Source organism: Plectropomus leopardus, chromosome 15 (assembly GCF_008729295.1).
Source record: "Plectropomus leopardus isolate mb chromosome 15, YSFRI_Pleo_2.0, whole genome shotgun sequence".
NCBI classification, from domain to species: domain Eukaryota; kingdom Metazoa; phylum Chordata; class Actinopteri; order Perciformes; family Serranidae; genus Plectropomus; species Plectropomus leopardus.
The window spans coordinates 15,975,710-15,990,190 of NC_056477.1; the positions used below are offsets into that span (position 1 = coordinate 15,975,710).

Sequence of the window (14,481 nt, forward strand, 5' to 3'; positions counted from 1 at the left end):
TTCAAGTCACATCAGATTAGTTTCAGGCAATTGTGCATTCAAATCAGCTAAAGTACATTAAAAAATCAAAAGTTTTATTTATGTGCCATGTGGATTTCGGGCTATTTTGTTAAAAGACCTCTACAGGGCTAAATTGCTAACCGACGCTAGCTTAACACGAACCACAGGAACAGAGGATTGCTGTTAGTGTGTGTGAGTCTTGAAAAAGGAAGATGAACACATGACAAGAAAATGAGTCAACAATATTGGTTTGTTATAATCCATGTGTGTGACTCATCCAACCTCATATATTTCAAGAAGTTGTAAACACAGCCGAATCATTTAAACTTTATAGCGTCAATATGTAACAAACAACTTGAACAAAAACAGCTGATGGTAAACAAGACTGGATTGTTGGTCATGTCAGTAATTAATTTACATTGCACTACATGTTTTCTTAATGTATTATGTTTCATGTATGCCCCTGTAGAGCACTTAAAATGGCCTTGTGTTTGAATGGTGCCATATAAATAAGCTTGCGTTGCTATGTTACAAATGCATCCTTTATTAGTATTAAAGAATGTGTGTTTGGTGACTTAGATGATCCCCAAACAGATTGGCTGTGTGATGGTTAATAATTACTTGTATGACAACACCACACAGTCATAATCTGACTCACTGTGTGTACAGCCCCAAGGACAACCATGTGACACGTGAAGACAACCCATATGTAATCAAAGAGCGCTGTGACTGATTCTGATTTACAGCTATGATTTTATGCATGACCATGTATCTTAATTAGGCCTTATCTATCAGCTCAGTCTGAATGTTTGTTGCATAATAGTGAAATGTGTGGTTCCTTTATTAACAGGGACTTCAGCAAAAGCTGGCAGAAGCTCCCGTATCTTGAGGGGGGAAGACAAACACAGAACACAGTTCAAAGAGGGCAGGGCAATTAGAGTACAAAAAGGTGCAATTATGTAGTTTACGAAAATCTCTCATCCAGCCTGAGAGGCTTTGCTTAAATTATTTTACCAAAGTGGGCTATTTAAGACAGAGGTCACCTTAAAAAAAATACAGAATAGGCTACAACTTGAGATTAAACAGTTAAATGATTCATTTTTCAACAAAAAAAATAAGTGGTAGCCACTTTGATTAATAATTAGTTGTTTGTACATGGTATACTTGTACACCTATAGTTCTTTTGTAGTCATTTGACCACTCAAAGAGTTTTCTCCATAGACTGTATAAAAAGATGAAAAATATGACAGTTCCCATAAAGTGTAACATTTCAATCTGGATCGCCCCCTGCTGTCTGACTGCAGTATAGGTCACAAAGCTCACCCCTCCATGTTAGTGAATAGGACATAGGCTGAACTAAAAACTCAAACTACATGCCACATAAATTGATCCCAAAGATTGTTTCTGTCACTGAAGGTAGTTCTCGTCACCCTGATTTTTGTTCAAGTGATCATTTTCATGATAAGTTCGGCTGAGTTATTTAATTCTACAAAAAGGGAATATCCACCATGACTAACAGCCGTGACAGATATTTTAGCCTCACAACTACGTCAGGGATAATAGAAGAAATGGTACATACAATTTGCCCTCTCTCACACAATATACAGTACACTGCTACGTCCATTCTTTTGTTATAATAAATCCAACTGTCTGTGAATGGGCAAACTCTCTCTGCATAAATTAACTTTAAAATATTAAACATCAACTTTAACTCTATGTGCTCATTGACCAGACATCAACAATGGATCCACACCTTAAAGAGACACCACAATATAACAGCTGGGTTTCATGCTATTAAACTTTAACTTTTATTATTAATCTATTAATATGTACTATAGATTTTTCAAAGAATATTTTTTTAGAAGTAACTAGATAACTCAATTTAATCCACTTTGACCCTGGGTGGGTGTTCATTTATTTATTATTTATTTATTTTATATATTAATCATTTAATTATTTCCAGTTTTTCTTCGTCATCAGATGACTCAGTACACCAGCTTCTTAACACCCCTCAGGATATCATGAGGTCATGGCTCTTCAGAGTGTGTCTTAAGCTGTTCAGTAACATGTTATTGGGCTGCAAAGAAGAATATAGTTTTAGTGCCCCATGAGCCTATAGTTTTAAAAATGACTAAAGATTAACAAGGCACATTGACCTTTGTGGTGTAAAGCAATTATAAAAAACATAGTTGGGGAGTTATTGTACCCAATTAAGGTTTAAAGCATGGTATGCTACCATTCATAGTGACATGGCATCATCTTATGTGTCTGCAGTATTAGTGCACCTTCACTGAATAGTCCATTGACTCCATTTGTCAATTATCAATGAATATGAAGATAGCAACATGACTTTCTAACCTCCGAAACCTCCTTAACTACAATTACAACTAGTGTAAATGATTCATGATTCTGCATTGGTGCTGCCTATTTCTTAAATTAAATTAATCCTGAACCATGCATCGACATCCCCTTTCACAAATTAAACCTTTGGCAAGTAGTTTACTGCAAATTTAAAGACACTAGTAGATTTTTTACTTGTTTGTTTTGACTTTCCTTTTTTGTTGCTATTTTTCAGTTAACTTTCATGTACTTTTTACTAATTTCTTGCAAAGTTTGGGGTCATGTCTTCCTAAGCTGCTGATTCCCTTTTCCCCATCTTTTTAAAAATGATCCAATAAATCCAAATTGCTCAGGTTTGAAAGGGTTAGTCTGATTGTAATTATAGGAGACATTTGCCAAAAGAAAAAACAAAACAAATCAAAACAACAAAAAACTAAAAGGGCACCAAATAGTTCATATTTTGTCCTTTAATTCAATTCTGTCACAATGTTTCTGTCCTTGTAAGCTCACAACCCTTTGTTATATTCCACTGTATTGCTGTAAATAAATATAGGTCAACTATATGGCAACTGGAAAAGATACTGCTCTGAAAACTTGCTTTTCCTTAGTTTTAAAAACACAAGAGTTTTAAATTCAGGTTCCATCACTCTACTGTGAGATACTTTAACTGCATATCCCAGAAGGTTGCAGAGCTCTAACTTTACAAGGACTGTTAAATCAGTATTTTTTTTAAAAAAAAAAAAAAAGGACAAAAAAGCACTTTGTGGCAGATCTAAATTGTCTTTTTCTGGGCTTTAGTGAAAAAAATGTGGATGCATCACTTTTGAGGTATCTGTTTTGTCGTCTGTCATGATTGTCCAGTACCCATTCACAAGGTGTTTCTGGCTATTGCATTAAGAGTGCGAACCTTGCTCACATCTGCCACCTTCAGGCCGTACTCAGGTGCTGAGAAAGTAGCTCCCATTGTCACACAGGTGTTCCTGCACACGGAAACATTATTAAACAGAGCAACAAAAATGGCACAAAGTTGCAAGAAATCTTTGAATGCATGTAATCATGTTGCCTCTCTCCTTTTAGTTTAGGCTGGATTCAAACATACCTGAACTTCATGGCAGAATCTTTACCGGAGCGGGCTGAGCAGTGAAACTCTTGAGCCCCTGACCCCTCTAAAATTCTCTGCAGGTTCCTCTCTGTGATACCCCCTCCTGTGTTAACATAATGTTAATTAAACAACTAAAAGAACTCCATATATAAGTGCATACAAGAGAAACAAGTAAAAGTACTAACCTGGCATGATAATAATTCTCCCTTTAGCCTGTCAGGTTAAAGAAAAGCGTGGATAAAAGAACGAAGGGATTAATACAAGCTGCAACTACTACGCAGCCATAACCACGTTTTCATATGATTGCATGCAAACATGTACGCAAACACACAATTCATACATACTTGATCAACGAGCCGTTTGATGAGAGGGAGTCCCTCCAAAGCAGAGTTGTCGCAGCCACTTGTTAATACACGCTGGAACCCTAATGACACCAGAGTCTCCAGAGCAATCGTTGGGTCATGAACCATGTCAAAAGCTGCAGTAGGATCAATATCAATTTAATAATATGAGCTCAGAAGTCTCTGGAGGCCCTGATGAAATCACTCTAGAAGGTTTTTATTCCACTGGTATTTTTTCCAGGTCTAATTGCGAGCATGAATGAAATTTTAAATGTCTAGATTTGATTTAAAGGAGCACTCTTTCCCCCAATTTGTGTATCAGTCACTCACCCTGTGTTATGTTAAATTTGGGAAGTAAGCTTTGTTTTTCTTGCATGCCTCCACAGTGAAGAATCCAGAAACATCCAGGAAATTCTTGATGATTTTAAGTCACAGAGGATCGCCTTTAACAGCAAAAGTAAGTTTTTAAAAAAATCTGTTTACAAACTCTCACACAAGTCTCGTTTATCCAGTGACATGCGGCTTTGCTGAAACTTAACTATTTAAAATACTTTAAATGTCTGTTTTTTGCTTAATTGTTTTAAATAGCCATATTCCCACTGCACAAAAACCCACTATCACCTGCTAACATCTGGCTTTTGTGTGTAGTGGAAAAAGTTACAATCATTCACAGCTGGGTCAAATGACTCTGTGGTAGTTGCGGGTCATTATTGGGTCCAGCTCCGATCACATTTCCGCCCAAACAGCGTTTAAACATCAATCCAAATAAGTCTGCACAGAGTTTGAAAGAGAAACTGAATAAGAGATCTGAGATATGAAAAAAAAGAAGCAACTACCACAAAGTTTTCACATGCCTCCATTCTTGCTGCTTCCTATTGTAACTGGATAAATGATACTTAGATTATACTGCAATTCTTGTGTGAGAGTTTGTAAACAGATGTTTTAATAGTTTTCCTTTTGTTAAAAGTGATCCCCTACCACTTCAATTCATCAAGAATTTCCTCTGTTTTGGAAATCTTCATTTATTGGAGGCATAAGAGAAAAACAAAGTTTTCTTCAAAAATTCAGTGTATCAGGGTGAGTAACTGATTTACAAGCGGTCATTTGGGGGTTAAAGTATTCCTCCTGAGGAGAAGGTTGTTACCTCGGTGAAAGGTGACGGGCAAAGGTCGAGCAGCAGCTGGTGAGCAGAAAGTGACAATCAGAAAAATGTATTAAACAATACAAAACCTTGAACAAAATATGTTTGCAAGTTGCAGTATAAAAGTGATGTTTTGTGAACTTATACATTCTCTATGGCCAGTTGTTCACTGTTTTGTTTCATTCAAATTGAAACATTTACTTTACTTAATACTGTGTATTGTGAGTCACCGCCAATACAAAGCCAAAAATAATATCTTTGCTGTGGATTATTTGATTATTTGTACAGTATTTTCTCTTTCTGACTTGTATTTGACTATATGACTTTGTATATGACTTTATTTCCAGGAACAAGTCATAGTTAAGCAAAATTGTTGATAACGTACAAGAAACAATGTAAGGGTGACATCTGGAATAAAACAAAGGACACTTCTAATACACTGTATATTGTACATAATTTAGAAAGATGGCAAAGATTTCTGTGTACTTTTCCCCTGGCAATTAAGGAGGGCAGATATATAAAAAGAACACATTTTCACTGAAAACATTTTTACTCGTCACAGCAGAAAAAGCACAAGTGTTACTAACATAAATGCCAGATTCAATTTAAGGGTTTGAGTAAACCAACAAGCACTTTATCATTGAGTGTGTTTACATGTACAATAATAACCTGTTAATGATCGAGTTTTGGAGGAATTCCGTTTATGTGTGTGGAGCATGGAAACATGCTGACCGGAGTAGTCCGACAGAAACTGGGATGTATGCGCAGAATATGGATAACAGATTTCTCTGTGCTCATGTAAACACCATATCCTGAATATGATCATAACCAGAATAAGCCTCGTAAGCATGTTATTCATGTACATGTAACTGTACTTATTACTATCAGTTATTAATCTGCCTTTACTACAAGGACATGTCAAAATGTCAACAGGTGATGTTAAGGACAATGTTGTTCAGACTATATTGACACGTTTAATGCTCTGTTAGCTGAAAAAAACATAAGAAATACTGATTTCGTTTGTGTGTGTAAAGGTAATATTTTGAAACGGCATTTCGTTGAGGAGGGTTTAGTTTTGAGTTCAAGAAAGAACAAGGAAGCTTAGAGAGAGCGTACATTATAACCTCCAATCATCGAATATTTCTGTTTTGTATACTGGAACTTTTGAAATGTTTTCTTTGTGATTTTGTGAAACTGTACTTTTTTTGTTATTTAGTGCCTTGTGTGCTCATACAGATAAGAGAAGTAAACAGGAAGACAATACCCAGTAACTCCATGCAGAGCTCTGCGTCCACTCGTCCGTCCTCTGTCAGAGCTCCCAGCACTAGTCCATCGGCTCCGTGGCTCTTCATCAGTTCTATGTCCTTCCTCATCACCTCCACTTCCTGGTCTGAGTACAGGAAGTCCCCCCCACGAGGTCGTATCATCACGTAGACTGGAATTTTGACATACTGCTTCACTATGTGCAGCAGACCTGTAGCAAAGCAAATAATGTATGTGATTTTTTTGTGTGTGCCTGGAGCTGGAGAGTTTAGGGCTGTGTATCCATAGAGATCTGAGCTCACCTTGACTGGGAGTGAGCCCCCCCTCCAGAAGACTTGAGCACAGTTCAAGTCGACCTGCCCCTTGAAGAGGAAACAAATAATAAGATAATATAAGACTTTATTAATCTAAATATTTTATTAATTTGCCTTTATCAAATGTTTAATCACAACCAAAATGTTCAACATCTAATACAGCAAGTTCCCAGCAACTTTTGTTCCATTTTGTCAAGTAAAAAATTTAATAGGAAATGACAAAATAAAAATAGCTCCCTGGAGTTCCTCCCATGCTGACACTTTCTTTGCACTTTTTAATTTAATTTTTATCGGCAATCGTTAAAATAAAACACAGATACAGATAAAATGCCAAATATCAGCCCCAGTAATCGTCCCCGACGACCCCTAATGTACATGATCGATAGTTGCCCAGATAAGTGAAATACACACATGGTGTGTGGTGTATTTAGTGTGAAAATATAGACATATACCCTATGATTATTATTGATTAAGATATTGCACAGTAGGATATTGCACAGCATGTTATACAGTATATATATACACATTAAAAGATATATATATAATACGAATATGTAAATATGTGAATATCAGACTGCACCTAACATTATCTGCAGCTTTATGGCCTATGACCTCTGAGAAATGACGCTGCATACCTTTTTAACACAACAAACACGGCAGCGTGTCTGATGGACTGCAAACTTTCCTCACTACACCTGCCTGCATTACCTCTTTAGCAAGTAGGTCATTGTGGGTTTACTAGAAGAAGCACAACAGTTTTGAGAAACGTTACACATTACCAACCTCCTCGCTCAGCATTGATAGCAGACTCCACAGAGTCCACGCACACCTCCATTACCAAACTCTCTGCCATCCAGTCTGGACAGTGAGACACAAACAGACAGGATCAGAAACTGATTCATTGTGAACGCGTTGGCTAAAACGTCCACAAATCATGAGCTAAAAATTGTAACTTCCACAACTACCTGTGCAGTCCACTTCCTAACGGTTCATGGGACCTTATCGGTCGATTGGGAATCGATACGAAGTCAGTACATGTTGTTGGGTGTCTGATTAACTTCAGCTGCTACACCCAGCCACAACAGTAGATCAGCGTTTCCCGGATAGTTGAATTTTAAACACAGGGTCTGGCGGGTGGGCGGTGCTACCCGGGTTGCGCAGCACTACCGCTGCTTGAGGACGCAAGGTGACCGCCCGTGTGGAATACGCTAAACAACATAACATGCACCAACTACCGAGACTTCCCGTTTTCTGATAATACAATGATGAAAATAATCAATAATAAATAATGATGCTATGTGTGTCGGTCTCGTATTTTATGTTAAATAATAAGAAAAGAAAATATCGTAATTTACTTGTCACTGTTGTGACGTCACGGGGTCAAAGTTGAACTGTGGGTTAGGAAACATGGTTGTGTAAGCTAACAGTCAGGTAACGTACAGCTCAACCTCAGCTTCAGCATAAACAGCAAAACTGCGAGACAGAGCTCAGGAGATAAACATGTTACTCGCTTCAGTACGGACAAGCATTTTCTGCGGATGCAGAAATGCAGGCAAAGGATTTCAGCACAGCAGTGTGAGTATGTAGCTAACGTTAGCTGCTAACATTATCTAACTAGCTGGAAAAGCATGAAAAGGTCAGACACTGCACCGCAAGTAATGCAGTTATTACATGATAAATCTGGCATTTTCGAAAAGCTAGCACATCATACAGCTCTCTTGTTTCTCTTTTAACGTAAGGTGTTGTTTTCAACGTTTGTTTAAGTTGGTAAGAGTATATAACGATACCTGGCTATCAGCCAACGGGTAGAGCTAAAAAGAAATGCCAAATTTATGAATGAACTGATATTGTGAATTTCGTAATAACCTATATGTAACGTTATTATTGTGATGTGTAATAACTACAATCCCCCAACGACCAGAAACATCAACAAACCTGTAATCCTTTTGTCCAGAGGTCCTGAATCTGCTAACTGGTGATCGATACAAAGTAAACGTGTCTGAAGAAAGCTAGTAGGAGAGAAAAGGTGTCATAAAGGTTAATCAAGTGTTGCTTGGCCAAACCTACGTGGGCACCAAAACAAAACACTCACGTGATCGTTATCTCCTTATAGCATTGAGATCAGTCTCAGTGAGAGATGTTAGGCGTGGTTGAGGTCGGAGCTTTGTGCAGGTCAGACAACTTCCTCCACAGAAAAGTGGTTAAAAACACCCATTTATGAACCTGATTCGTGTACACGGGCATGGTCATGAAACAGGAACGAGTCATAAACTCTCAAACTATTATTGTATGCTGTTGAATTAGGACTTTTTAGGTAGAGATGCAAAAGCTATCCATTAGTTGTCAACTACAAAATTAAGTACCAATTTGAGTCATTTATAAAGAGAAAATAAATGGGAGCATTTTCCACTTTATTTGCTTCTGCTCAGACCAATCAACTGTCAATTAATTGAGAAAATAATCATCTGATTAATAGACAGTCAAAATAATCATTAGCTTAAGCCCTACTCTTTCTGTATATACATTTTTTATTGACAAAGTACATTTGACAGTGTTTAGGGATATAGATGACAAAGTTGTTGCACATTATTTTTTGTTTTTTTATTTTTTAAATCACCTCTTCTTTACTTACAACATCAGCGGAGTCCACAACTACGACAATGGCTTGTGAAGAGAGGTCAGAGCACCATCACAGCAGAGGCGGGGGCCTCCTCTGCCCCAGCAGCAGCTACCGTCCCCAACGCAGCCACAAATCGCATAGTAGGACGCTGGTTACTTGGCTGCAGCGGGCTGGTGGTTGGGGCTATTGTCCTGGGTGGTGTCACAAGGTAAGCGTGACATAAGTTATGTGTCTTTGTATATAATTGCCCTCCGTTCACTGAAATTGTGTTGATAGGTACTGACTGTATATGTGCATTTGTTTCAATCAGGTTAACAGAATCTGGGCTCTCCATGGTTGACTGGCATCTGGTCAGAGAAATGAAGCCACCGCAGACACAAGCAGAGTGGGAGGCTGAATTTTCCAAGTACCAGCAGTTTCCAGAATTCAAAATGTAAGGCGCCATCTTTTCTGTTTATATCCTCATCAAGACGCAGTGACGGTGGGGGTTTAGTCTAAAGATGTTCTGTTGTCATTATATTTTCCCAGAATGAACCATGACATGACTCTGCCAGAGTTTAAGTTTATCTTCTACATGGAGTGGGGTCATCGCATGTGGGGAAGGTTGGTTGGACTTGGGTACATCCTCCCCACCATCTATTTCTGGAGGAAAGGATACTTCACTCGCTCCATGAAGGGAAGAGTGCTCGGGCTTTGCGGATTTGTCTTCTTCCAGGTAAGACTCAGTAAAGCTGTTTTGATGGGAGAGGATCATAGTAAGTTCATCCTTACTGGTCAACAAATACAACATTGTGCCCAAAGTGCCATTAGTAGTCAAGTTGTGTGGATATGTAATTAATGACAAACACATTTTGTGGTTCCTCTCAGGGCCTCCTGGGGTGGTACATGGTAAAAAGTGGTCTGGAGGAGAAGCCTGAGTCTTATGACATCCCCCGGGTCAGCCAGTATCGTCTGAGTGCTCACCTTGGTTCTGCCTTGTTGCTGTACTGCGCCAGTTTGTGGACGGGGCTCAGTCTGCTGTTGCCTGCACACAAGGTACAGAGGCAGTTTTTTTTTCTGTAGGCCACTCATGATAATATCAGTACACATATAAATTTATACAGTTTAACCTTGGTCCGTTTGGGGGAATGTCAAGTTTTTGTTTTTCTATTCATGATGTCACCTCTCTCTCAGCTGGCAGAAACCAAACGTCTTATGCAGCTTAGGAGGTTTGCCAAGGGCACTGGTGGACTCGTCTTCCTCACTGCTCTTTCAGGTACCATTTGTTCTTTTATGATTGCAGCATCACAAACACAAATATGTGAATGCACTCTCTAAAGATCGATAGAAACAAATGTATATTGTCAGGAGTACTTTCCACTTCAGGCTTCTTTAAGGATGCAAATAGATCCTTAGCTTGGACATTAAAAGTTACTGTATGGAATCTAATATTGCAGACTATTAGGGGCCATGTCCACTAAAGCATTTACTCAGGAAACATTCAGCTGGAAGCATTTGAGAGCACTTGGAGAGATGCTGTGTTTTTCATTTTTTGTTTTGTGCCAAACCTGCTGACATTTGTAGCACAGCATAAATACACGGTGCTCCCATCTCAAAGAATTTAAAACATATGCAGGCCTCGGGGAAAAAGCGTTTGGTGGACTCAGCCCCTTAAGATAATATAGATAAAAATGTGGTCCATATATGCAAATCTATTTGTGAATATTTGACAAATGCTTTCACAGGTGCTTTTGTCGCTGGTTTGGATGCTGGGCTGGTGTACAACTCCTTCCCGAAGATGGGAGAGCGATGGATCCCAGATGATCTTCTGGCTTTCTCTCCTGCCCTCAAAAACGTCTTTGAGAATCCCACAACAGTGCAGTTTGACCACAGAATTTTGGTATAGTCTTTTTTCTAAATGGAAACAATCTTGTGGGCAACATTTCAACAAAAATGTGTTCACTTATCTGGTCCCATTTACTGGTTGTTAATGGTCTCCTGTATTTATTTTCTTTTAGGCCATTTCTTCTTTGACCGCGATTACAGGCCTCTATCTGTTCTCAAGGAGAATGCTGCTGCCCAGGAGGGCGAAGATCGCCATCAGCGTCCTCGCAGCAATGGCCTATGGACAGGTAAGTTTCCAGCCCATGCAGAAACATCTTAACTCAGTCTTCTTCTCCTCAGTGTGACTAAACTCTTTGTGTTTGTACTCTTCAGGTTGCCCTCGGTATCAGCACCTTGTTACTGTATGTTCCCACACCACTGGCAGCCACTCACCAGTCTGGCTCTGTGGCTCTTCTCTCACTGGCAATTTGGGTACTGGCAGAGCTCCGCAAGATGCCCAAATAAATTCATGCTTATTTATGGACAAATCCAATCCCTATTAGCCACACCTCAAGCCTCTAAGACCTAGCAGTGTCATTGAGAACGAGGCCTACGGAGAGAAAAGTGAAGACGTTAAAAACAGAGAAATTTATCAGGTGACAGTGGACTATTATGGATATGCCGAAGCATCTCTCCTGTGATGCTGCTGTGTTTAATCACAGTCTTATTGAAGCCGGAGTGTTGTTTGATGTGTTGATAAAAACTTTAAGAGTGCATCAAGGCTGTCAATGCAGAATTGATCGAACGATAAATGTAAGTACTTGATCTAAAGGGTTATTTTGCAAGAAATTAAACAAAGACATCCAAAATCAAAAACAAGCAGCAAATATTTGATGTCTATCCAGCTTTAATGACACAGTCACATGATTTCAATAAAGGGTACATATTTGGTGTGCAGCCAGAATTCTGCAGGAGTAGCTGTAAGTAGACTGACTGTTTTTGTTCATGTGTAAAGAATATTTTGACTGAAAATTTGGTTATGAAGTGGCCACTCATTGCCTTTTGTCTGGTCAGACACTGCATATTAGACGAATCAGATGTGGCTGTTGGGAATATATGTATAATTATGTATATTTAAGTTATGAACTTTTGCTTGCTGACATTGTGATGATGAGTTATAAGGTATAAAATATGCAGAATCTTGATTGTTGCTTTTTACTGTCTTTACAAATGTCTTATTTTATTAAAGACGATTCTGTACAGTCCTTAATATTCAGACTCCAGTCCATTTTTGCATAGTAACTGTGATTTTTATTGTCTCTGTACAAAATATACACATTTTGAATACGTAATGCAACCAGTTGAGGCTAGCTAACTAGACAGTCAGTACAACGGGTTAGTAGTTTTCATTGTTCTAGACACAGTACATGCGGGTATTGACAGGTTTTACGTGTGGTCAGGAATGGAAGTTAAAAACTATCAGCAAGGAACAATCAGAGCCAAACCACTTTTCCCCCCACAAATAATACATTTTAAAAAAGCAGAAATGAAAAAATTGCAGGGTTGGAAGTGCATATTTTCATCAGGGCATTAGTGCACCCGTATACTGTGCTCTGAGAGGATTGAGAGGCTGGATAAATGGGAAGGCGCTGATACGCGGTGGAGAACATTATTGCTATTCCATATCAGTCTCTTTGCACTCAAAAGACACTATAGCCTATTTAATTATAGCTTGAGTGTCTCTGTTACTTACACCATCTTTGATTTAAGAGTACTACGGTCGTTTGAAAAGAAGCTAATTAATCAGTGGTTGCAAATTATGTCTTTCTAATGACATGGGTTTACAACCTGTAACTACACTCCAGACTGGACACAGTGCAGATAAACCACATCACCACTTCACCCAATTCCATCCTTTTCTTTTTTCTTTCAATCTCTGATTGCCCCTTGCTTCCACTTTTTACACGGCATCTCCCTCTCTCTTCACCCACAGGTGGGTTGCATGTCTTAACTTAGAGTGTCTTTATGTACCTCTTTAATTTATATCTTCTCTTTGGTGTTACAGAAAGAGGGAGAATATACGGAATGAGGCGGACATTAAAAAGAAAATATTAAATCATGTCTCTCACTAACAGTACACACACACACACACACACACACTATGCCTCTTTGAAATTGAATGAGCCTAATTTAACGCAATACGGGATTTAAAAATTTGTGTGGTAGAACCTGCTACAACCACATGACATTTCCCATTACAAGAAGTTCACAAATACGATCTGCAGTCTAATAAAGTCCCTTTGAATGCGTATTAGTAGACTAGTACAACAATGGTATGCGAGTCCTGTGTTGAGAGAAGCTGGGATGGTGAAAACCGCTCATCAACTATATAGTGCATTCCCCACGTTGTACTGCCTAATAGCACATCATTGGCAGTGCTAGACAATGTACAACAGTCAATAGACACCTACAGCTAAGACTGTAATAGTTTGGAAGGCTCTGAATTATTCTACCAGAATCCCATGAATGGAGGTGGGTGTCGGCCCACTGAGTCTTACATAGGTAAGATGGATCACATCTCTCTCTGTTACACATGCACACACACGTACACAAAGGGTGAGGCACCTGTGAATGACTAGGAACAGCAGACAGACAAGCAGACTTTGGAGTATCTCTGTAAATACATAATTGGATATTAGTGACATCATCATGCGATATTGTAATCAGTTCCTCGTGGAAAACAACACGTTCGAACCTCCATCTGTGAAACGTGTTCGCTTGGATCTCCGATTCGGCAGATGTTTCCTCAGGGAGTGTCTTTCTTTCTCGTCCACAAGATGGTGGTAGATTCATTTCTATTTTTATGGCCGGTGCGCAAGCAGTCTAGCGGCTCCAGGGGAGGTGTTACCCACATGCACAGAGGCAGGATAAGAACCACGTATCCAAATCTTAGCCATCACAGGGAAAAGGGGTAAAAGTGATCTTAGATCAAGGTTTTGAAGAAACTCCCTCCCTCTGAGTTCAGTCATCACAGGCTGCGACAGTTCCTCCATCAGTAATAGTAATAAATAAAACAGGTGGGGGGTCTTGTGTGTGCCAGTGCCTGTGAGCCCGCTGCTTGCCTTCTTTTTCTGTGCCTCTGGGGTAAAACTAAGGTTCTGCATGATGAGGAAGGGAGTCGGGGAAACTCCATTGTTGCTCATAGAAATGTCACTGGGGGTCCAGGAAGAGGGAGAGGGCCTCTCGGTGCCCTCAGGACTCACAGCTCTTAACAGACACACAAGCACAAGCTTGCAAGTCAGAAGACGACCACACACATACAAACACACACACACACATTCACAAACTCTGCTTTCTATCCTGTTTCCTCTTACACACTCACTCCCCTCCCTGGTGCCAGCGTACTCTCTGGTCCAGATTCTTAGATGACGTTGTCAAACAGCTGCATGGACTGCATTATGTTCTCATCCTAGAAAAGAGACAAGGGGTCTGGATAAGTAGGCATTCTTATGTTTTACCCAAGTTATCCAAAACAAGAAAAGTGAGGATTAAAGATA

At 39.3% G+C, this 14,481-nt stretch overlaps 3 protein-coding genes across 5 annotated transcripts in view; 1 reads left to right on the forward strand and 2 right to left on the reverse strand.

Moving 5' to 3' along the window:
- Positions 1–2,789: 2,789 nt before the first annotated feature.
- Positions 2,790–8,522, reverse strand: cutc (cutC copper transporter homolog (E. coli)). 3 transcript variants are annotated; one of them, XM_042502391.1, is made up of 9 exons: positions 8,437–8,522; positions 7,285–7,359; positions 6,490–6,549; positions 6,189–6,398; positions 4,928–4,963; positions 3,787–3,920; positions 3,628–3,655; positions 3,440–3,545; positions 2,790–3,320 (listed from the first exon to the last, which is right to left on the reverse strand). In XM_042502391.1, the coding sequence occupies exons 2-9, from the start codon at positions 7,352–7,354 to the stop codon at positions 3,209–3,211; spliced, it is 756 nt and encodes a 251-aa protein (XP_042358325.1). In that variant the 5' UTR covers positions 7,355–7,359; positions 8,437–8,522; the 3' UTR covers positions 2,790–3,208. The 3 variants fall into 3 exon arrangements, with proteins under 3 accessions (XP_042358325.1, XP_042358323.1, XP_042358324.1); XM_042502389.1 differs by lacking the exon at positions 8,437–8,522 and adding an exon at positions 7,467–7,583; XM_042502390.1 differs by lacking the exon at positions 8,437–8,522 and adding an exon at positions 7,464–7,583.
- Positions 7,872–12,194, forward strand: LOC121954709 (cytochrome c oxidase assembly protein COX15 homolog). The gene is made up of 9 exons (XM_042502387.1): positions 7,872–8,076; positions 9,142–9,329; positions 9,432–9,554; positions 9,650–9,836; positions 9,989–10,156; positions 10,295–10,376; positions 10,846–11,000; positions 11,119–11,232; positions 11,318–12,194. Exons 1-9 carry the CDS (start codon positions 8,002–8,004, stop codon positions 11,447–11,449), a joined length of 1,224 nt encoding a protein of 407 aa, XP_042358321.1. The 5' UTR covers positions 7,872–8,001; the 3' UTR covers positions 11,450–12,194.
- A 118-nt stretch (positions 12,195–12,312) lies between these two features.
- Positions 12,313–14,481, reverse strand: part of LOC121954434 (Kv channel-interacting protein 2) — a 115,058-nt gene continuing 112,889 nt past the window's right edge. Inside the window, exon 9 of the mRNA XM_042501932.1 lies at positions 12,313–14,393. Within this exon, the coding sequence (XP_042357866.1) occupies positions 14,346–14,393 (48 nt within the window). The 3' untranslated portion in view covers positions 12,313–14,345. The remainder of the gene's footprint in view (positions 14,394–14,481) is intronic.

What these genes read in the sequence shown, in the direction of transcription:
- cutc (XM_042502391.1), bottom strand. Translation starts at nt 7,354, where the DNA reads ATGGCAGAGAGTTTGGTAATGGAGGTGTGCGTGGACTCTGTGGAGTCT. An exon ending in TATCAATGCTGAGCGAGGAG is followed by an intron (nt 6,550 to 7,284) that starts GTTGGTAATGTG and finishes TTCCTCTTCAAG; the next exon opens with GGGCAGGTCGACTTGAACTG. An exon ending in GCTCTGCATGGAGTTACTGG is followed by an intron (nt 4,964 to 6,188) that starts GTATTGTCTTCC and finishes TCTGCTCACCAG; the next exon opens with CTGCTGCTCGACCTTTGCCC.
- LOC121954709 (XM_042502387.1), top strand. Translation starts at nt 8,002, where the DNA reads ATGTTACTCGCTTCAGTACGGACAAGCATTTTCTGCGGATGCAGAAAT. An exon ending in CAGTTTCCAGAATTCAAAAT is followed by an intron (nt 9,555 to 9,649) that starts GTAAGGCGCCAT and finishes ATATTTTCCCAG; the next exon opens with AATGAACCATGACATGACTC. An exon ending in CTTCCTCACTGCTCTTTCAG is followed by an intron (nt 10,377 to 10,845) that starts GTACCATTTGTT and finishes ATGCTTTCACAG; the next exon opens with GTGCTTTTGTCGCTGGTTTG.